The following is a 25,154-nucleotide window of genomic DNA, read 5'->3' on the forward strand; positions in this document are numbered from 1 at the left end:
TATCTTACTACGTATCTTAAAATTATACTTGGCTTGTTTGGTCGTTGGGAGAAACACAAGGAGCGCAATCGAAAATGATCTAATATTTTCTTTATTACTTGTCTGATGATATGTTGCAAACTTATCATAAATTTCAATAAATTCGTTTTGAATTTCTGGTGACGTATAAATGCCCCTTTTTGCGACCCATTTTAGATCTAACCAAATTGACAACTTTGCAACTAAATGCACCAATTCTAAAAAGTTGGCTTCTACTAGCTCTGGTATCGTTTTCTTTGTAGCCTTGTAAGACAAAATTTTCTTTCTCAAGGAATCTTATTATATCAAATACTCAGTTAAAAAATGCTTGCCATTAATATGGACGTTGTTGTCAATATCTTGAGCGAACGAGACGACTAAATTCACAGAAAGAAAGGGGGATTCTCGGTTTTGTCACAGATTAAATATTTAAATCGATCTGAATTGTAGATGAAATAAAAAATATGAAAAGAAATAGTTAAAATTTTTATTTCAAGTTACAAGATGTTATTATTATTATTTATTTTGAACCCCCCCCCCCAAGAGTCCCCAGGCGGGACGCTCCCACTGCCCCTCCCCACTGGTGATTCAGAATCCTAGTGTTGCATGGAAATTCTCTTTAATATTCGATTTATTTTAAAATTAAATCTTCAGTTTTTTTCATAATAAATAATTTCAGAAAAGTTTTTTTTTTTTTTTTTTGCAGTAAATTGCGTTTTGAGATTACATGTGGTGTTCACTTTTTTTTAATTTATCAATTAATATTAAACTGAATAAAAAAATTTTTGAGCTAATGCTTTGTAAAAAGACAATTTTTGGAATAATTTAGATAATTTAATAATTTGGACGGCCATTTTTTTTTTCAATTAGCTTCTTAAGTAGGACTTGAAGAAGTGGATGATATTTTGTTTCTTGTTATGATTTTACGCACATGTGTTACTGTCGTAATCATACATAAAATTAGAAATACTATTTACATTTAATTTCAGGGCAATTTACCCTATAAACGGTTCATGCACCAGAAAATTATAACATATTTACTTTTAATGTAGAATTAAGTCATCATTATTCTCATCTCATTCGCATTCATACATCAGTTGTGTATAACAAATGGTAATTGATTTAGAGGTCATTTTTTGGGACATTTTAAATAAAATTTTCACTTAGCTGACTGTGTTTAGATAGAAAGGCCTTACATCAATGTCATCAATCCTAATGAATTTCTTTTCTTTTTTTTTATAATTTCAGCCAAACTTTTACTTAGCACTAATATTTGCCTTTCTCTTCTTCTTCACGACTGTTTTCGAGATTTCTGCTGATCCTCAGGCAATGATGGAAATGGCACGGGCAGCTTGCCTTACAAAGTGCAATCCGAATGATAAAGATTGGTTTTGATACGAAACGAAAATTTCAACTAAACAAATACATCTCTTCCTTAGGAATGCAGTTCAATGAAAATGTATGTCAGCTCCATCAACCGGAATAGAGCATTGTTTTATTATGTATGTCGTAGTCAGAGAAAAATAAAATAACATTTTTCTAGCTTATTTATTATCTGATTTTTGTATCATTTTCTTACACCAATTTTTCTTAATTTCATTGATAATTTTGAGACACACACACATTTACATATATACAAAACATAGACATATTACATTATACAAAACATATACATATTACATAGATTCAAAAATGTATAATTAGTTTTCTTTTTTAATCCCCTGGATATCTGCGCCACCTTCAAAAGCTTTAAAAAAAAAGGCAAGAAATTATTGGTATGAATTTTCAAGTTAAACTAACAGAAAAAAATTAGTTTGCAATTTAATGTAATAAAAGAAATGGAAAGATGTAAACACACAAATGAAAATGGTTACCATTAAAAAGTAACAACATAAAACACTAATCGTAACTAGTATGAGATGATTTCTAGGAAACTTTCTGTAGAATGAAAGACACTTAAAAAAAATACTAATTTTAATTCTGTTAGTGATTTTCAGCTTTCCAAAATTAATTTTATGCAGATTAACGTTCCACTGCGAAGCGACAAAATGAACTATTCGGAAAAAAATGTGCAAACTAATTAAGCTGATTTAACATTTCTTCAAAAAATGTATGATACTATAGAGAGAACGTTTAAACAACAACTAGATATACCCTGCCCTAATTCCACAAACATACAGTATAGGACTAAATAAGAGCAAATTCATGGTCTTTTAACCCACTTATTAGGAATTTAAATCGAACCGTTAGAAAATGTTTCAGAATTTGGTACATCCTATACTACATAACATGGTTGTTACTCTCTGGATCTTGTTAGAAATTTAGGAATCGATCATTCACAATCACTTCATGCCATACTATATTTAACCCATTCATTTAGGCTGGACATTCTCAAGAACTCCCGCAGTGAACACTTTGTTACAGTACATCTCAACCCACCCCTCCTTTCTTTACATAACCAAAGCCTTTCCCTCTATGCCCATATACTCTGAGTACACATTTTAAATGACATGATGGAAATTAAAACGGGAACTTTCCGGAAATCGAACTTCCCACTCTACGCCATGATGGTATTAATAGGTTTTCGCACTGACAATCGGTTTTGGAGTGCCACCGCTCCATTGGTATTGCTTGAAATAATGTAAATGCATGGTTTAACAAGTCTTATTCGGCTTTATTTCTTCGCCTTTGTTTGGCCAGGTAATCAGTTGGAGCGATATTAAGTTTACATCGCATAGGAGAATTGCTTCTCCATACACATGTGAATTTTCAGCTGTCTAGATTTGAATTTGTAGTTCTTCAATCATGAATCCCTTATTCTGTCATCATATTCCCCCTCTTTATTTTTCTTCAAAATTTATCATGCTACTTCTACCTATTCCTCCTACTCTTTAATTACTGAATAGTTACGAAATAAAAGTAATTTTAAAAGGGAAACAAAGGAAGTAATAAAAGATTTTCTAAAAGTGGCTATTTCGTGCGATAGCCAAAAGCACTTCAAAACAGGAAGCATGAAATTTAAAGTTACGAATTCGAAGGGGATTATTTGGTTTGTAACCAATTCTATCTTTAAACAAAAATTTTGAAAATCAAAATAAAATAACATTTAAGCAAAAATTATCAGTAGTTGAAATTGACAGATATTACAAATATTAAATGCCTAGTTTATGTTTGAAATAATTTTATAATAAATTTGTTGATTACCAGCTCTACCATTCGTGCTAATTTTTGATGAGAGACAAAACTGGCTTGTAATTTTAGATTAATTCTTCTCAATCACAATTTCAACGCTGAAAATTTTTTCACTTGGAAGTCCCCTGAACTGTTCTGAGAATTTATATCTTTTGGGGTATCGCTGTATTTTCTAGTTTTTTGGTTTATCTTCGTCTCATTTTGTTGAATCGTTTTAATATTAGGTCACTCCTATTCTAATCTGCTCAAATTTTAAAAGTATTATTTCTTTTTTTCACTTAAAACATTCAGATATTATATTTGCTTTTGGCTTTTCAAAATTAACAAGCTGAATTACAGGACGTGCATATGCAAGCAATACCCCGACCTAGCCAGAGGCCATGCGGGAAACTTGATGTGGCCGCCGATGAGCAACCGCACCTAGCACAAACGACTGTAGCAGATTGTAAATGCTGTCCAGAAGACAAAGAAATAGAGAGAATTCAAGAATTGAAAAAACAAAATTAAATATAATATAAAGTATTTTAATCACGAATTTTACGTTATCAAATTCCCAAATGCTATAGAAGGTACTCTTGGTTTTGACCAAAGAATCGTACACAATACTACATGGAATCTGCAGAATTCTTGAACCCCCCCCCCCCGACAGCTACAGAAATGCTAACGATAAAGCCTTACTGAACGAAGAATTCATATATTTTTCTGTTTTTATATGATTTCCGAAGAAATCACAGCATGGTAGGTCCGAAAGTCTAAAAGGTCAATGATCTGGACCATCGCGGCTGATTCAGTTCTGTCTAAAAGTAATGTCAGTATGCGCCGGTCCTCTGTCATGCTAGAACTACAATAAACAATGCAAAGATTGAAAGCAGGCTCTTTGAAAAGCTTGAGAACTCGCAGCTGGTTTCGCAACTCCAACGCAAGCTGCGAAACAATGAAGGGAAAACTAACTGACGGTAATAGATAGATCTTAAGTTGATTGAAAAGATAAAAAGATGCTTTGACCTTGGCCCCACTAAACAATAAGCTGTTGTTTATATTTTGAAATCAATTTTCAATATCGGTTTCATATTATATATTCATCAGTTTCATTTTGTATATTATGTGCAATTAAAGGTGACATGGTAAAATATTTTTTAATGAACCTCCACGCCTGCATTCCTCTGGTGGGATATCTATCTGATTACCAAGAGTCTATCCATAACCCCCGATGAAACACTAGAAAAAACGAACATTTTCGGTATCCGTTTATGAAATGAATAGGATGTAGGACGGTTGGCTGCTGACGACTTTGTGATAGGACAAAAGTGGATGACCGCGGTTAATTCATGATTCGAGTTTAGAAATGTAGTTTCCGATAATTTGTTTTACTGCACAGAGATTTGAAAAATAAGTTTTTTCTAAAACATGTAACGTACTCTTATTGAAAGATTTTTAAATTTATACGATCTATGCTGTTCTCGAATGCCCGTTGCTTTCACGAGAATTGTAAAACGAATCTATTTCTTTTCACAAAAATCCGAAAGATTTAAAATCTCTACTCCTTGCATGTCAACATGCAAAAAACGAAGTTATATAATATGAGTTTTGCTATAATTTATTTTGTTTCACACATAAATAAGCATCAATTCTAAGCCAAAAGCTAAGAGCCATAACGTTCTAATAAGCTCTAATACCCAATTAGGCAAACCCATCGTCTTACTTTTCTCATTCTCTTAAAACTGTTTTTAATTTTTAAAAATCTAGGAAATAAGAATTTCTTAGTCATTTAATTTTATTTAAATGCAACAAATTGATTCCTTAAAAGAAGCCTTGGCCTTGTCCAGACTAAACAATAAGCTACTGCATATAATCAGTTTTCGATATCTGTTACATATTATAAACTCATCAGTTTCATTTTGTATATTTATTGCAATTAATGTTGCCTTTATTGTTAAAATTCGTTTTTTAAATGAACCTCAACTAGTCTGCATTCTTCTGATGACACATCTGTCGGATTACCGAGAGTCTACTGATGACGCCCGGTGAAAGCCCCCCCCCCCCCCGAAAAAAACCCGAACATTTTCAGTATCCGTTTATGAAATAAATAGGATGTAGGACGGTTGGCTGCGGACGACTGTGTGATAGGACAAAAGTGAATGATCACGGTTAATCATTACAGGTTGAAACTGAAAATCGTTCCTGAGGAGAGAATGAAAAATGAAGGCGTTGTATAGTAATAAATAAAAGGTACATATTTAGTAACTCTACATTAACCAACAGAAAATAAATTAAAAGGATGTGTACAAAAATTTCACTTGTGTTTGATTTACAAATGTTAACAGACTATTAACATTGGCCAGTTATCATAGCTTCGCAGCATGGTAAATAATTTCCATATAATATTTGAGTCTAAAATGTGAATCTATTTTGTTGATTTAACTATGGTTCACTGAATAAAACCCACAAAAAATATTTGTTAATTAGTACAAAATTTTTTATGTGAAATCGATGCAACTTACGAGTTTAATCGACGGGCTCCTGTTTAATTTCTACGTCTCCTTCTGCCTTAATCTGAAATAAAAATGCAGAATGTGTTAGTACTTTTGTCCACAGATTCGCCGCAAAATGACGTTTTGAGCATAAAAACCTATTTTTCCTGGGACATAAATTATATATACTAACGCCACTGTACCCTGGATATCTTCCTTAAGAAATTAGATAACCCTTTTGTTTGTGTTGGAGGCATTTCAAAATCTTGATTGCTTCTTCAATTATTTTAGTGCTTAATACATGAAATCTTCGAGGTGGCTATTGAAACAGTTTAAATTTTTCTAAAATACTGATTTTCAAAGCTTCATTACTCGGTCACTTGTGAATGCAGGAAAATGGAAGTCTTTTTGTTTGAAATAGTAGCATATCAAAAATATTTTACTAATAATTTGTTGTATATTTAAATATCAATAATAAGGCAGAGAAATTATGTAAAAGTTTTGGCATCGTAATTTTTTTAACAAAATATTTACCGATTCAAACAACATAAAATACAATTCTTTGCATTATTTAAAGCGTTTTTCCTTTTGAAAATATATACCTCTGTCTAACAGCTAAGACATTAGTTATTGGGCCACAGTTAGACTAAAAACCTTGAATACTTACAATCCATAATTAATAATTTAAATTCTTACCTGGAAATCGCTGCCGGTATCTGGATAGGCTGTAAAGAAAATATATTTTAATTATGGATCTAATTAAAACATATTATATTAATAAAAATACAGAAATAAATTCATGCACATTTTCCTAAATGTGGAGAAGTATATGTCTAAATAAAAAAAAAATAATAATAATATTATTGCACTTCCAAAACATAAATTAATTCATCACTAATTTATTCCAGTAGAATATATTTCAACTTAGCTAATAAGATCAACATGCCTAAATGTAAGAATTGGCTGTAATGGCTTCCTTCGTCTAAAGGTTTAAGCAAATAATACAAATAATAATAAGTAACGAATGTTTTCAATGTGTTAAATGCTCGTAACTTAAGATTTGATATTTTTAAAGTGAGTGATATTTACAGTGGTTTTACTCGTCTAGTTTTTAAAGCCTGCCTTATACGTAAAAAAACAAAAAACAAAAGTGAAACTGCAAAATAGTGAGAAATTCAGTATCAATATATCTTTAATACAGAGACAAAAACCTCTCTTAAACCTTGAGGCAAGTTTATCTGTTTCTTTATAAAAGACACTATAAATTTTATTTTAGTTTCGACACTAAAAATCAGGAGGAAGAATATAAGTTTTTAAAAAGGGAAGAAGAAATCTTAAATTGTCTATTAAAATTATTTTGAAATCGGAAATATCTTATAGATACTTTTAAGAAAGACTTTTAATATCCGCGGGAAAAAAAATCCAGTAGACGTTCAGTAATCCGACCCTGTAGCATTCCAACCTGGCGTTTTTAGTAGAACGAGATTAAGCCGAAAAGTAATCATTGCGTGTCGACGTAGATGTAGGAGGTTTAACGAAGTGAAATAACTCAATGTCTTTTAATTCCAAGCATTGCAATGATTTTAAAAAATACCTAACAGTTATATAATCAATGTCAGATAAAAAAGATATGTGAGTGTGTAGGGGTATAAATAAGGGTGGAATAAAAGAAAAGTAGAAGGTTTACTGAAGGAAAAATTATTCGCAATTTTAGCTGAATAGGTAAGATCATGCCTCGAAGTTGCGATAAATGAGACAGGAATTAACTAACTGCAATGGATAGATATTAAGTTGACTGAAAAGATATAAAGAAGCTTTGATCTTGGCTCTATTAGACAATAAGCTGCTGCTTAAATTTCAAAATCAGTTTTCAGTATCTGTTACATATTATATATTCATCAGTTTCATTTTGTAGATTAAGTGCAATTAACGTTGACATAGTAACAATTCGTTTTTTAAATGAATCTTCAAGTCTGCATTCCTCTGGTGTGAAATCTGTCGGATTACTGAGAGTCTACTGATGACCCCCGATGAAAAGCCAAATAAAACGAACATTTTCAGTATCCTTTTACGAAATAAATCAGATGTAGGACAATTGGCTGCGGACGACTGTGTGATACGTAGGACAAAAGTGAATGACCGCGGTAAATCATTACGGGTTGAAATTGTAAATAGTTCCCGGGCAGAGAATGGCGTTGTGTAATAATAAATAAAATGCACACATTTAGTAATTCTACATTAACCAAGAGAATATAAATTAAAAGGATGCATACAAAAATTTCACTTGTCTTTGATTTACAAATGTTAACACACTAACCAGCATCGGCTAGTTATCGTAGTTTCACTACATGGTAAATCCTTTCCGCATAATATTTCAATAAGAAATGAGAAACTCATATTCTATCTTGTTCATTTAACTATGATAAACTGAAAAAACCCCAAAGAAAACTTTTACAAAATCGCAATAACTTACTATTTTCTTTGATATCTTTAACATCAAAATCCCCGCTGTCATTTCCTCTGTCAAAGCGATAATGGCTAGGGCCGAAACTAACAGTAAGAGGCTGATTTACACCGAATGCATCCTGAAACAAAAATGCAACACAAATATTAGAACTCAGTGCTGGAATTTTTATCTAGATTTACCACAAACTTTTTTGCTGTTGCTCTATTACATTTTCAGACTTAAATAGTGACATATAAAATGAAAGAAAAAAAATAGTGTAAGAAACACTTGCTTGAATTTTGAATCGAGAATTTTTATATAGAAGTATTATCTGAAAAAGGGAAACAATTAAAAGGTGCAAATATTACAAAGAAGTCAGTATGGTAAGCACTGTCGTAATCATAAATTGAATTGAATACACAGCATATCTTTCAAGAAAACAATATTAACAAAACAAAAACAAAAAAAAACTATGCAAGCGAGAGAACGTACTTTTAAGAGAAATATATACGTTAAAAATATTTCTGGAATAAATGCAAAGAGATTCTTTTTACATTAAAAAGTATTAAACACTATTGCCCTTATACAGTGACGGTTATGTGTTTATATACACACAGTACGAGATATATTGGGGAATAAAACAAACATAAAAAATGTTTAAAATATAATGAAAAATTGGGGAAATAAATCCTAGTTGAGTATTTAAATAAAAATATTTAAAATTAATACAGAAAACAGTTAAAATTTTTGAATTATTTAAATATTATTTAATAAATATTCAGCCTAAAGAATTAACAATTTATCCAAGCATATGGAATAACTTAAGAAAGGAATATAAAAAGAACCAATCTTCCCTACATTGAAAAAAACTTTCTTGAATCATCTGAAAATTGTCATTAAATTCATCACCCAATGAAATTATTTTGCTAGTTATCAATCGTATCTTGTGCTATGCATATTTAATTTGAATCAAGCAGGTCTCATTAAAGCGTACGCAAAAGTCTCTCTGCGTATTTCGTTTCATATCCCAACACTCTCCGTTATTCCAAGCGGTTTCAAATTAAGGACACAATTTTATTCCATCTGAAAGAAACGGTAAAAATGCCTGATTAATGATTCATTATTGTATCGTCTGAATACGAGATGGCTTTTTATCTCTGATCGATTCCGTTTTATGTACTTATATTTTAACTGGTCGCTTCAGGATGATTATCAGATAGTTGGACGGCAAATTACAATACTCGTAAATTACACAAATATTAAACAGAAATTTTGATTTTTAGCTTTTAATAATTAAAGAAAATCCCGTGATGTAATGTTTGATGAAACAATGGATACAGTTTGAAATTTAATGTTTCAAATAAGGCAAAAAAAAAAAAAAAAAAAAAAAATTAATTGCGAAAATTCGGAAATTTTTTACTTTGTATGATTAAAAAGACAATTTTTTGAACTGTTAAATAATATTAAAAAATTTTTGAGACAATAATTTTGGAAGTTATCGCAGAAAAGCGTTAAAATTTCGCCCAATTTTTAATTAATAAAATTTCTAATTAAAACTTCAAACAAATCGGCCCAATATCCACATGTCCACGCTCCAAGATATATGCTTTTCATGTTTGGTATTTCTACGTCAAATGGTGTGGATTGTAGAGTGCCCCCCCCCCCCACACACACAACATAAAAATTTATCTTCGTTATTAGTATAGATGAAAATGATTCCCTGGTTTTATCTTTTTGTTAACTTTACAGCATTTCAAAATAATCGATTTGCTTCTGAGAAATGCTCTTTCCTTTTATATACTGTCTAATAAGAATTTTCACTTAATGACTATAAATGATATTATCTTTTCGATTTTTTTACGTTCACTCCATACAAAAGATTGTTAATTATTTTTGTTGTTTCATTATTTTTTTTCTCCTCGCCTTCCAAATGAAGCGGTGGAAAATTTAGCTTTATTATAAATACACCTCGTTTGATTTAGTGTTGAAAATATTGCTTGATTGGTGTGAAGAGTTTTTTTTTAGCGTTCCTCTCGTTTTCAAATTTAAGTTTAAGAAGCGTTTCTTTTCAGGAAGCCAAATATTACAAATTCATAGAAAACTTTTAAGCTAATACAATGCCTGGTTGTGTTGTTGTAGGATTCGAGAGATTTGAAAGACAAAAACATTTGTTTTCGTTCATTTCCTAAGAATCCGAATGTGTGGAAAGTTTGGATAATTATATGAAAAAAGAAAGATGCTTTTAACATTGCAAATGTTCGAATTTTTGCTCGGCTCTTCACCGAAAGCGATTATTTTCGTAATTTTAAAAGCGCATTGCTTGATATTCCCTCAAAAAAAAAAAAAAGCTATGCTAACATTAAATTTACCATGAACAAAATAAATGATAATGTCTCTGAAAGGAATAAACGACTGAAGTCTAGGAACGTGTTTTGGAAGCTCTAGAAAATGTGTCGATTGTGTCGATTTTTTTTCCAGCCGTCGAAACAGGAATTTCAGGATAAGCGTTATTTAGCTATGAAAGATTAGTTTCAGTCTATTTTATAAGAGCTAGAAAAACAGATTTTTTTGTTGAATAAGGAAATGGAGAGTTTGAATTTTTCAATTGTTTAATGTAAAGACAGATAAAAAAAATATCAAACTATCAATTAATTGAACAGACTGTTCAAAAGGTATCAATACAATTTAAAGAATATTGTCTTCTCAGAATCAAATAATAGAAACAAAAATGAATGTTCCTTATTAATACCAACAAAAAAATGTGGAAAATTAACAAAATTTATATAGAGAGAGCAGAAAAACTCTAAGAGTTGTTTTCACAATATGTTAATAATTCCTGGGGATCTTATAAATGTGCGAGAGGGCTGGGTTATTAACAATTAATGTTGAGATATTTGTATCACTGCTGGCGCTGTTAGAAATTCTCAATCTCATAGAACCCTATTAGTTGCGAGGAAAACCACTGCCTCATAGTCCACTGAAATCGTCTTCAAAGTCAAACTTCTGACTGACGGGAAACCTCTTCTAGTGTTCAAATACACAAAAATTTGAGTAGTTGTAATGAAATGCAGTCTTTCTTGCAACTTTGTACAAAAGGGGCGGAGGGTTGAATTGCAAGGGCTCGGTTAGGAATTGTAAGAGCAGACATTTTAAAACCCAGAATTTGACATGATCAAGTTTTCATCTGTTTGAACTCAATATAAGGTTTTTCAGTGGTCAGAAGTTTGATTCTGAAAGTGATTTCACAGGCTCTACTCGCAGTCGGTGGCTTTATTTAAAAGTGTGAATTTCATACTGATCCAAAGCAGGGACAAATACTAGAACAGCAGTTATGTAGAAAAGCAATAAATTGGTAACTTTTTCGTTTCATATTGCCATGCATCGCATTTTTTGTTATCATGTTCAAGATTATATGCGTTCCTCACTGTTACCCCTCGTATTTTCTGATTACCTCAAACAAATATTTCAATTTTGTAAGAAGAGATAAAAAAATCCATTTAAATATCAACCTGGTGAATTATAAGATGTGTTCGCGTTAATTATAATAAGCGTTTAACTTCTAAATTTTCTTCATTGGAACGAATTTGTATGTTGTGATTTCATGAAATTAATTGTGATAGCAGAATTGTGTGTGATTAGGGTGGAAGACGGCACTGCGGGCTCTAATTCAAATGTTCAAGTTGTAAAATTAATAATTAAAATGTATTTGAAAACGCGAATTTTTATTCATCTGAGATGTTTGAAAGTGTCACTCAAACCAAGTTTGATTCAAAATTCGCAACAAACAACAAAGAAATGCAATGCTTCACACATTCAGCCTCTTAAAATGCAATTATCAAAGGTTCAAAAGATTTGTTAAAAGTGATTCTGTTTAAAATGAAAGAAAAAAAAAACATTTTTGTAATCATTTATACATTGCATAAATATTGAGTATAACATTGAAGTTTTTAAATTATATCTGAGTGTAAAAATGTTATATTTATGAATTATATATGTGACTGTATATAATTCAATCATGAATTGTGCAATGAAAGCTATTATGTAAAAAAGATCATTTAGTCCATACTTACTCAAAATTATAAATTAGTTTTAGAAAAGCTCTCAAAATTATTTGATTTCGTTTTTAGACAGATGAAACAATTGAAACATCATAAATTAAACAAACGTATATCTTATAATCTCAAGTAAAATTATTCCTAAATGCTAAGTTTTTGAAAAATCGCCAAACGTTTCAACTAAAGATGTTTTTTAAAGTTTAGGGTGTGTGGATATAATTATTTCGTCTTTAATGGCTTAGAGTGAATATCAGATATATCGATCACGGAATTTCAATAGAATTTTCTACGAAAAATTCTAAATTGTAATTATTTCAAAATGTCTGAACTTTTAACAATGTAAAACAAAAGAAGCAGGATAAAAATTTTCTGCAGCTAAAAGAGATTTAAATTTTTTTTTTTTACTACGTTACGCAGCAATGGTCCGAAGAAGTGGGCTTCTGATCTGACATCATTAATATGTTCGCTTTCAGTGAATCAAACCATACTAATCTCCAGTAATCTTGGTCTGAAGCACCTAACAACCACTTTGGAAGAATCGTATGCTTTACCTCTCATCATATTTCGTCTGAAACGAGCTCTCTTTCGTTTATTATGATATAATGAATGGTATAACGGTATACTTGACCTTATTGTGGCAAAGCTTCAATCTAACAGGACTATAAAGAAGACGAATTACGAGAAATTGGCATAAAAATGTTAAAATTAAGCATTTAGCATTTATTATTAAAAAGAAATTACTTTTAAATTTTAAATTATGATGTAGTTCAAAAAAGTTTTGAATTTGTGTTGTTTATTCTTAGAGAATTTCATTTGCTTTCAACTAGATTTTTTTTTTCGTTTGTAGCTTCTTCCTTGCTATTTTATGTTCAAGATTAAATGTATTTAATGTATCTTTATGGGGCCGCATAGCCCCTCCCTCTTCTTGCTTTCCCGGTTTGCAGCCTAAATATTGATAAGTTAATTTGGAGCTGCCCTTGTTTTGGAATTATCTTAATCCACATTTTCTTCTCCAATCATTGTTCCTTGGTTTCTACGTCTTGGCTATGGAGTAGAAATCGAGGGGCCATGAGGGTATAGATGTCATAAATGCCGGACTTAGCAGGCACCATACTATAGTTATGTCATTTTGGAAACTAGCGAATTATGAAAGCGCGCAAAAAATAAACATACTTGGGATATTTTTTTTACTTTTGCAAAGCCCATTTTGAGGTTTGGGGCATAAAAACATATTTTTCCTTGGTCACCACCTACGCATGCTACTGGGCATCTTCCTTTTGAAATTAGGTAACCGTTTTGCTTGCGGTTAATGCATTTCAAAATCTTGATTGCTTCTTGATCTTCTACGAGGCGTTCATTGAAATGGTTTAAAATTTTCTAAAATATTGATTTCAAAGCTTCATTACTTGGTCACTTGTGGATGCAGAAAAAGGAATATCTTTTTGTTAGAAACGATAATATATCAAAAATATTTCAGCAACTACTAGCAATTTATATATGACTAATATGACAAAATAACTATGTAAATGCTTTGGTTTCGTAATTTTTCAGCAATACGTTTACTGACTCTAATAATATAAAATATAATTCTTTATGTCGTTCAAAGCAAATTTGAATTGGAAATATGGGTCTGCCTATAATGGTTTTTAAAATTGGTTATTGGGTCAAGGTTAGAGTGAACACCTTGTATACTTATCAATCACAAATAATAATTTTAAATTCTTACCACATTTCCATGATCAATCCATCCATATAACTCCTGTAAGAGAAACATTGGTTTAATTATAGATCTAATAAAAGCATATTATATCAATAAAAATCTGGAACGAAATTCGTGCACGTTTTCCTATATTAGGAAAAAATATGTCTGAATAAAAAACAAACACCTAAATAGTAATATACTTTGAAAAGGTAAATTCATCTGTAATTTATACTTAAAGAACATATTTCAGCTTTACTAATAAGATCAACATACTTAAATAAACCTATTATTTGGAACAATTAAAACAATTGGCTGCAATTACTCCCATCGTCAAAAAGTTCAAAGAAATAATACAAATAATAATAAGTAAAGAATGTTTTCTATGTGTTCAATGCTCTTGCTCTAAGGTTTGAGAAATTTTAAGGTGAAGGTTTTTTTATACATAACAGTCGTTTCATTCGTCCAGGTTTTAAAGCCTACATCCGAACTAAAACAATGAAACTGCAGGACAGTAAACAATTTGCATTCAATATAAATTTAATTTATAGACAAAAACTTCTTTTAAACTTCGAATTAAATTGATAATAGAGTTGCCACTCAAATCTGGAAAAAAAATTCCCTGTGTTTGCCCTGTTTTTTCAAGATACAAGGAAATGCGCGAATTGCACTCATGTGCTAGTTATAATGGAATAAGGTTTTAAAGAGTAGAAAAAGCAAGGAAAGGAAGCAACAATTTAACATTATTTAAAATAGCATATATTAAAAGCAGGTTTATATTTACATACAGAAAAAAATTTATTTATTATCTATAATTTAGTAAGACACAAGTTATTATATTAAGGTGAGACATATATTGCCTCTCTTGTTCTTTAACTGTAAGTCCCACAAAATTAAGGATTCGGGTGAAATAAAACAGAAAACATTTTTGTTATCACAATACAAATAATTTAATATTACTTAACAAAAAATATTACAAAGCAAGATTACTTTTTTAATTTATTCATTTTTGCTAATTCAAGTGTTTGGGCATCAATTTCTGCAACTTCTGCAGACTTTTAAGCCATCAGCTTCATGGAGATAATGAATCTAATCCATAACAAATATGGTGCGCCATTTCTGTACTACCTAACGTACATTTTTTCGTTATTTCACTTTCAGTGAACATACGTGAAAATATTTCCAACATATCACTGAATGCATTAAAGGATGGATTTGATTCAACAAGTTTTAATGCCCATAAAAATTTCACTTTAAATGATTGTTCTTGCACTAAAAAGTTCGAAATCGGTTTATTTTTGAACATTAAATTTGACGTGTCATCTTTTCCTGTATTCATTTTAGATACTATATCGAACATCAATAATGACTCTTTTGAACTGGCAGGCAGTCTTGTATATTAGAATTATGAAAGCGTGGAAAAAAAAAAAAACATACTTGGGATAATTTTTTACTTTTGCAAAGTCCATTTTGACGTTTGGGACATAAAAACATATTTTTCCTTGGACACCAGCTACGCATGCTACGCGTATTCTGGGCGTCTTCCTTTTGAAATTAGGTAACCGTTTTGCTTGCGTTTGATGCATTTCAAAATCTGGATTGCTTCTTTAATTTTTAGTGCTTAGTAAATGAAATCTTTTGCATTTTATACAATTTGGTTAGCATTTACAGTGCATTTTGCACTTGGGAAAAACACTTATCTAAAAATATATTGGAAAATTTAATTTCTTATTTATTTTTACGTTGATTTGAAAGTATTATTTCGAAGTTTTGTTTTCTGGTTCTTTAATTATCGCATCTTGACTTCAGTAATTCTTTTTCGAAAGCTTTCGTGTGACTTTTCTGTTTTGATATCTAAAGCTATCTCTATCGACCAGGAACATTCCTGATCAATAAATATACCAGTATAGCTCCATAGTTTTATTTCAACTTTATGGATTCAAGATTTTAATTGTCTGTGACTTCCTAAACGAACTGATATAGAATGATTGAATTTGATTTCAGAGAATAAATTTTAATACAGTTTCAAAAAGAAGAAATAAAAGGGTTTGTGTGTGTGTGTGTGTGTGTGTGTGTGTGTGTGTGTGTGTGTGTGTGTGTGTGTGTGTGTGTGGAAATTTTTATATTAGTTTGTTTTAATATAATAACAACCCTTAATAAAAATATGTAGACATAAATTCCTTTGTAACACGTTAATTCTTTCTTAATGGTATCCTTCGGAGGAATATATGATGACGATGTCAGACTGCAACTCGATGAGTCGGATATTTATTGCCTAGGAGAAGGGTGGTTAAAATACTATGTAATATATACTTTCAGTATGTTTTTCTTTCATGGAATAGGTATAGTATTATCTAATCTGAATAAGTGTTCTTTTTGTACATAAAACATTTCAATTCTATTAAGTACTATTTTATACTGACAATATTAAAAAACCATTTATTCCAAATGTAAAATAAAATTACTGCTTCCCATCGAAATATGCAATTCAAAATGGAATTTTTGTTTTCATTTTAAAATCTTCTATTTGCTTTTCAAGTTCATCAAGAGTGTTGAAATTATTCAAATGTCTCGTTTCGCAGCAATACTAGGGCAATTTTTCTGACTGACACATGTAATTTCGTAAAAGAAAACGTGAGGCTTTTTTCATTGTTAAAACAAAAACATATGTAGAAATCAACAAAAAGCTTTGTAAATGACGGAAAAACTATAGAGACAGGAACATGAAAGCAAGGTGATAGTTTATGTGGTCTGAAGCTTTTTCTTTTTTTTTTTAAGAGAGATATAAAGAGAAAGAGAGAATATTTGAAACCAATAAAATAATTGTAAAAAAACAATTTCAGAAATGTCATGCAACGTTTGGGTAAAATAAGTGTTCAACAATTTTCTTATCTGTTTTAACTTCGCAGCCTCTAACACAGATAATGGTTCTTTAAAACGCCGTTTCTTTTCACGAAACCTTTAAGATCACATAGCTCTTTCGTTGACGATTACAAATCTTCTGAAGAAATAGTTAATTTGTGGATCTTCATTTAGAAATTTCAGAAGCTTGGCGAATGATGGATGGTATAATGCGCATACCGCTTTTTTTGTTAGTGTGACCAAAATGTGATATCTCCATATCTGTCTCATCTATCAACTGCCCTCTGTTATTCCGATCATAACAGCAAAGAGGATACTATTGCCCATCTGTGATTAACAGAAATGACTTCGATCCACTTCAAAGGAAGACATTATAAGCAGAGAAAGAGAATATTACAACTTTGTTAAATAACATGGAAACGGATGTGCACTGAAAATCATTAAAAGCACTAGTTTAGAACTAAAGTCCAGGCTAAACTCTCAGGATTCATGTCTTTACTGGAAAATAAGGACCATTATTTACTGAACGATGGAGAAGCTTTAAATAGCATCTATAATAGTTGGTAATACTATATAATAGTCTATAACATATATAGTTGTGTGTAAATTCTTAGGAACCAAATGTTAGTCTTTTTTTATTTCTTTTGCTCTTGCGAACTGAATAGTATGTTAGTTTTTTATAAAAAATTCGACAGAATAAAATATGTTATTAAAAATTTTGAAACAATGGCTTCAAAGTATTCCTCTCTTCTTGCAAAAGAAGTGATAAAATTTTTCCAAGATAGAATACGGATGCTATTAGCCATTGTTAGATTCTTTACTCTGGAAGTGGTGATAAGTTTCAAGACGGAATATAGAAATAATGAATAGGACTGAGCGATGACCGAACTCATCATTGCGATATATCATCCAAGATAAATCGATATATCGTAAATTTATTATTTATTTATTAAAATAATTATTTATAAATAACCTCTCTTAACAGATTATAATCAGAACTTTGACAAATAAGAGAAATTTTCAGTTACCTCGCTAATTTTCATGATAAAACTATTAGTGTTTTCTCTTCCAGGAAAACAATTAAAATATAATGATATTAAAATCCATTCAATACAGAGTGTTGCAAAAGCATTTCGTTTCAGTTATGTATGTATTTCTCAATATATCATAATATTTTATTTCTTCACCAATGATAGAATTTTTGACATTTTGCCTTTCTGAATAAGCTAATTTAGAACATTTCAGTTAAATTCATCCTTCCCATATGCACATTAAACATTTTTGCTTTTCACAAGGTAAATTAAGTTCTTTTTACGAATCTCTCATTGGAATCCTAAAATTTAATACCATGAAAAATTTATTCGTTATATGAATTATATAAATTTGTATTTAAAAAGTATTAGTGGTTAATTCAGTTTAAATATGCAGCAAAAATTTTAACTGAATTCGTAGATAAAATAACAACTAAAGATGCGTGAACATAACACAATTTGTGAAATCTAAAGGAAATTAAAAGTAGTAATTCTGAAATGTGTATGAATATTAAGTATTATGGAGTGTAAGAGTAATTTTAAAAGAATATTATAATACTTTAAAAGTTTTAGTATAGGTTTTGAAATCTGAGCCAATTAGAATGCATCGACAAATAAAAGAAAAATGCCCCCGTATACTATAATCTGTAATACCAAAAACGTAGCCAATATCGGAACAAAGCGTTCATGTTTCTGAATATTTCCGGTTATTCTCTCAATATTTGGGTTTATTGAGAAAATAGTACTTTAAAATATGAAAATTAATATATTAAAAGATATTATTAGCGATAAATTTAAACATGATTAAGAGGGAAGAGGAATGATGTAAATTTTTGGCTTCCTAATATTTTTTCAACAATACATCTACTGACTCAAGCTGCTAAAATTATAATTCTTTATTCCGTTTAAAACATTTTTCCAAACGGAAGTATAAGCCTACCTCAAACATTTTAGAAACTGCTTATTCGGACATATTTATATATTGTCATTCAATATTAATAATTTTAAATACTTACATCACTAGGATGTACTCCAATTGGCCACCCAGCTGTAAGGAAAAGAATTTTTTTTAATTATACATTATGTCGAATCATACCATATCTATAAAAAATCTGAAAATAAATGCATGCATATTTTCCTAAATGTGGTGAAGAATATGTCACAGTAAAAAAAATGTAAATTTTCCTGTTATTTCAAAAGATAAACCACATCATTTATTTTTACCAGTAGAATATATTTCAGTTTAACTAATACGATCAACGTACCTATATATAAATAGACAGATACACACACACTGCGGGCAATGTTACAATTACTCTCTTCGGCACAAATTTGGATTTTAGATACTAGTCCGCAGCATTTAAAATGCGATTTAATAAGAATGCATTCATGCTTTCGCCCTCCTACTTAATACAAGTTATTGCATGAGCCACTAGTGAATGAAAAAAGAATAAAGCACGGACGTCATATTGGCAAAAAATATCTGCTTTCTTTAATATTACTGTATTTTTTTTTCTTGATTTCTGGGAAACCAAATTCTAATTTATCAGTACTGAGTGGAATGACAGTTGCTTAGTACTCGTAAAAACCCTTAAAATAAGCTTCCTCTATGCAGGTTATCATTTGACATAAAGAGCTCAAGAGTTTCAGATCATTTCTCATGCATCGTTCAACTATGATCACAGCATTAAAACGGAGTATTTATGGCAATTCTCCTTATCTTAAAAGTTAAAGTATTTATAACTATTAATTTAGTAAGTTCATTTATGATTTTAACTAGATTAAATATGTAATTTCTAATTACCTATAAATGAAATAACCATTAGAATTTCTATTAAGAATTTTATATGTTTAGATATTTTGAGAGTATGGATGTAACAGACTAATTCCTAGTCTTCTTTTAGAGATCTTATGATCTATAAGTTTAAAACTGAATGTCTTGGTTTAATTATGTGCTTGCTTGAACTTTATACAATTCTATACCCGTTCATAAATTCGAATGAAGTTTTATTCACGTTTCTAGCATCTAAAAGGGGTAACTTCGCTAATTTTCTTCTTAAAATTCCAGACTTCGACCAAAGTTCAAAATTTTATGCGGGGGGAGAAGGATTTACACCTTAATTAGAGAGTATGTGGGAAAGTTTCGGGGAGACCAATTCTGCTGGTTTCTAATTTCAGTTATTTATGCTTCAAAAAAGGTTCAAATAGTAATACATTTTTGTGCAATTTTTTTCCGTATTTTCCTATTCCTTTCCCTGCTTTATGCAGCAGTTACTGCTTTCAGTATATTAAAATTAATTAAGCTTAATAATATAATAAGCTTAGATTAATTAATATCAGCTGAGTTAGGAAATTAATACTTTTAACTTGATAGGTGAGCTAGCCTAATTTTAAATTTATACAATTCCTGAAAGTAAATATATATGCAAATATTATAATTTATACTAGCCTACATTATCAAAGGCTAACATAAATTATAATATATTTCAACATTTAATATTTTAAAAAAAATATTTATAATGAAAGAGTTATATTGTTTTGTTTTGCTGCCTATCTATATTTTTCTTGACTGAATTTTTTTAAAGGAACAAAAAACAATATTAAATACTGTAAAAAATGATTACTAAACAGCATTTCTTGTATGATTTTCACAAGAAAATCCATGGGCAGTTCTTTAAAAAAATTCCAATATCATAACATATTTTTAATGAGTATTTTACTAGAAATGTATCAATTTAATCCCAGAAATTGAAATTAAAATATATTTGTTGTAAACCAAAATAGAGTAAATCTTTATTTAATAAGATTTTTTAACACAAAAAATAAATCTGTATTTAATTTTATAATGTTGCAATGTTGAAGTAGTTAAAATTTGAAACATGTAGAAATCCAATTTAAGAGTACATTTTGTACAAAATAATTAACGCTAATTTGTTTTATCAAATTAGAGTCAGTTGTATATAATATAAATTTAAATTGACTATAGAGTTGAAATATTTTTTTAACTTTATTATTGCGTTGAAGATCTAACTAAGCTTCATACAAACTTTTGAAATCTGTCGTTATGAAAGAAAAACTACTTCATGAATTCGGCAGCATTTCTTTCATCGAATTAAATTTAAGAAAATAACTCAGCAATAGATAAATCGAAAATATAAAAACGGAGTACATTATATGGATTAAAATCTTAGCTTTCATATTGAGTATTAAAGGAATTAAGCTGACTTTAAATTAATTTTTTAATTCAGGAACATTAAATTGAAATTAAATGAAAATGAGATTAAAAAACTGCATTTAAAAAATAAAATTAAGAACTAAATATGAAAACATTTTGCTAAAATATGTATCTGTTCCGCAATTAAATGAGATAGCGTAGAGAAGTTCTGTTCCGCAATTAAATGAGATAGCGTAGAGAAGTACTTCATTTAACCATTTACGACAAGTACTGTAACTCCACCGAGGAATTAATTAGTTTCAAGCAGAACGTAAAGTTTGGGCCAAAAAAAAAAAAAAAGCCAAGGTTTTTTTCGCCATTTATCTTTGAGATAAATTTGCAAAAACTGTGTTCATTCCAGCCTCAAAAAAAAAAAAAAAAAAATCAGACGAATAATTCTTTATTCTATCCATGCCATCTTTCAACGTAGCAAAGTTTTTACTGCTCATAATTTCTGCATTTGGATACTTTTATTACGAAATTTTTATCCGTTCTTCTGACTCAATTTAGTTTATATCTATTAGCTATTTCAACACACTACTCGCCATTATGCTGATTTAAAGAAGCTGATGAGAAATGGATTTTCTGAGCATATTTAACAAACACTAAGCACGGTTTCATACTGAATCTTTTTTATGAAATATACTACTCATATAATTCGTAATTTCGAGATAATTAAATCGATCAAGAAAGCAAAAAACTTCAGTTTTGATTTTAAGAAGTTTTATCTTAGCTCTAGAGAAATAAAAGGAGAAAAAGATACTTTTATTAAAAATTCAACTAATTTATTCTTCAGTTTTGAGCCCTCTATTAACTCTTGCCCTATCTGCCCCACCATAATTACACCACTGGCTAAGAGGAAGGAGGTACAAGGGCAGATGTCTTGGATGTAATATTCAAGGTATCGTTGTAATTGCTGTTTCATATTAATCTGAGAAAATGAATATTACTGGAATAGTTAATATTGTATAGATCTCAGGAATTTGCCATTCAAAGAAATAGAAATTTACATCAGGAAAATTTAATGATTAAATGCATTTACTCATACGCAAGGTTAAAATTTCTTTTTAACTCAAAGACATTAAAGAAAGCATATTTAAAATATCAACGCCCAATTCATCATACCGAACATTATTTCCTTCTGCCTTACAACTGACAAATTCTTCTTAAATAAAAATAGTAATTTTATATAAAAATTAAATTTTTCGTGAATCAAAGGAAATTTTTATAAATAATTGTTTTTTCATCTCCACTTTTTTCTAAATGAGTTGTTCAACAGATATGTACGCATCCGAGAGAAAAAGAAATTCACCAGATTCAAAATAAAGCTTTATATTTGTGATGTCTAAAAATATTCATGCTTTTTATTTTCATTTGCAGTTATAGCAAAAAAGGCATAGATTCATGGTGAGAATGTAATTTTCCTATAACGTTCGGATATATATAAGAAAGAATTATACTGTCTATTTGAATACAACTTAGAAATGCAACAAATTAAGCAGATGAAATTTAATATTCTCACCAAAATGTTTTTTCTCTCTAATTCTGGTTGAAATTCATCAAAGAGAAATTTGATTGCGTGCAAATAGAATAACTTAAAACCGCACTAAATTAGGTAAGTGAAAGTAAGAAGTTAAGTTAGTTAGGCATTACTAGAATTATAGACCTTAATCAGTTTTTGATAAATCCGTTAAGGGTTTGATTGTCTGGCGATCTGTCTATTCGGTGGCTTTCGATAACAAAAAGCCGGAATAAGCTATATAGATTAATTTTAATATACATGATCTTTATATCAAAAATTAAAGTTGTGCCTAATTTTGAACAAAGAAGAGTAGCCTGTCTGTTTATTTATTTTTCTATTTTATGTAATGTGATATTACAAGCACACAACAAGCATAACAAATAAAATTTAGCAAGTAATCGTAATAATACCATAATTGCAGACCCGTTTTAGATTTTGAATAAAATCGGTCAAAGAGAAAAAGCCCAAAATAAAATCTAGATTTTCTTCACTTTTCTACAAAGCTAAGCTAGAAAACAAAATTGTGCAATTATATAGGCTTGGTTTGGTTTTAGTTATATTAACGTCACGTTTTAAAGCAACACTAGGGCTATTTTGGGACGGACCTCGTAATTTTCAACCGCGTTCAGATGACGAGGATGACACCTGAGCTGGCACCCCCTCTCCAAACTTTCTTAATTTAAAAACCGGTTTTCAAATGTTACAAATTTAATTTAAAAAAACGGTTTTTTTAAAACCGGGTTTGAAAACCGACAAACCCTACAGGTTACAGTTGATGTTTCTATCGTCAAAAATATCAGCAGAACTATCTCTCATAATTTAAAAGAAAAGAAATAAATTTATGAATGCATGTGTATGGCAAAAATATCCGACTGATGTTTGGTTATTATGTCTACTCCATCTTAAATCAATGCATTGTTTTTCATTCCTTATAATTTTCATGAAGGCCTCTTTATTTTAAATGAAAATTATTTTCGCTGTTTAGCATTCAAAAGCATTAGCCCAAATTTCAAAAAATCGGTCGTTCAAAATACTGTTGATCTTCTTTTTTGTTATTAATAAAAGCCTTCAGTGAATGAAACTAAAAGTGGTCTTTCGAACATATTTACATCTAACACTGCGCTTTTTTTTTCTCTTTTTCTATTGCCACACCAAATGAGAAAAATTGGGAAATTTCATTTGATTATGAGTAGCGAACTACTAATTATTTTATCGTAAGATACATGTATCGGTAATATCAATCAAAAATATAGTTTCTAACATTCATGATTCGTGTTTAGAAATGTAGTTTCCGATAATTTGTTTTACTGCACAGAGATTTGAAAAATAAGTTTTTCCTAAAACATGTAACGTACTCTTATTGAAAGAGTTTTAAATTTATACGATCCATGCTGCTCTCGAATGCCCGTTGCTTTTACGAGAATTGTAAACCGAATTTATTTCTTTTCACAAAAATCCGAAAGATTTAAAATCTCTACTCCTTGCATGTCAACATGCAAAAAACGAAGTTATATAATATGAGTTTTGCTATAATTTATTTTGTTTCACACATAAATAAGCATCCATTCTAAGCCAAAAGCTAAGAGCCATAACGTTCTAATAAACTCTAATACCCAATTAGGCAAACCCATCGTCTTAATTTTCTCATTCTCTTAAAACTGTTTTTAATTTTTAAAAATCTAGGAAATAAGAATTTCTTAGTCATTTAATTTTATTTAAATGCAACAAATTGATTCCTTAAAAGAAGCTTTGGCCTTGTCCAGACTAAACAATAAGCTACTGCTAGATTTTGAAATCAGTTTTCGATATCTGTTACATATTATAAACTCATCAGTTTCATTTTGTATATTAATTGCAATTAATGTTGCCTTTATTGTTAAAATTCGTTTTTTAAATGAACCTCAACTAGTCTGCATTCTTCTGATGACATATCTGTCGGACTACCGAGAGTCTACTGATGACGCCCGGTTAAAGCCCCCCCCCCGAAAAAAACCCGAACATTTTCAGTATCCGTTTATGAAATAAATAGGATGTAGGACGGTTGGCTGTGGACGAGAGAATGAAAAATGAAGGCATTGTATAGTAATAAATAAAATGCACATATGTAGTAACTCTACAATAACCAACTGAATATAAATTGAAGGGATGTATACAAAAATTTCACTTGTGTTTGATTTACAAATATTAACGCATTACCAACTTTTGGCTAGTTATCATAGCTTCACAACATGGTAAATAATTTCCATATAATAGAATCAGAAATGTGAAACTAAGAATCTATTTTGTTGATTTAACTATGATTTACAGAAGAAGACCCCCCCCCCCGAAAAAAAAAAGAAATTGCTAAGGAGTGCAAAAAGATTTTTATGTGAAATCGATGTAACTTACTACGGGGATTGATGAAATCGGGATCAAATTTGCTACCATCTTCTGCCTTAATCTGAAATAAAAATGCAGAAATAAGCGTTAGTACTTTTATCCACAGATTCGCCGCAAAATGGCATTTTGAGCATAAAAACCTATTTTTCCTGGGACATAAATTATATATACTAACGCCACTGTACCCTGGATATCTTCCTTAAGAAATTAGATAACCCTTTTGTTTGTGTTGGAGGCATTTCAAAATCTTGATTGCTTCTTAAAT

The 25,154-nt window shown here is 29.9% G+C and overlaps 1 protein-coding gene across 2 annotated transcripts in view; it reads right to left on the bottom strand.

Moving 5' to 3' along the window:
- Positions 1-1,567: 1,567 nt before the first annotated feature.
- The window catches only part of LOC129960715 (uncharacterized), a 106,328-nt gene continuing 82,741 nt past the window's right edge, over positions 1,568-25,154 (bottom strand). For both annotated transcript variants that reach the window (XM_056074288.1, XM_056074289.1), the window contains exons 8-14: positions 24,899-24,950; positions 18,791-18,822; positions 13,909-13,941; positions 8,155-8,266; positions 6,378-6,406; positions 5,712-5,763; positions 1,568-1,765 (exon numbers count right to left, since the gene is read on the bottom strand). In XM_056074288.1, the coding sequence (XP_055930263.1) occupies positions 5,716-5,763; positions 6,378-6,406; positions 8,155-8,266; positions 13,909-13,941; positions 18,791-18,822; positions 24,899-24,950 (306 nt within the window). In that variant the 3' untranslated portion in view covers positions 1,568-1,765; positions 5,712-5,715. The remainder of the gene's footprint in view (positions 1,766-5,711; positions 5,764-6,377; positions 6,407-8,154; positions 8,267-13,908; positions 13,942-18,790; positions 18,823-24,898; positions 24,951-25,154) is intronic.

This window comes from Argiope bruennichi, chromosome X2, assembly GCF_947563725.1.
Source record: "Argiope bruennichi chromosome X2, qqArgBrue1.1, whole genome shotgun sequence".
Lineage (NCBI taxonomy): Eukaryota > Metazoa > Arthropoda > Arachnida > Araneae > Araneidae > Argiope > Argiope bruennichi.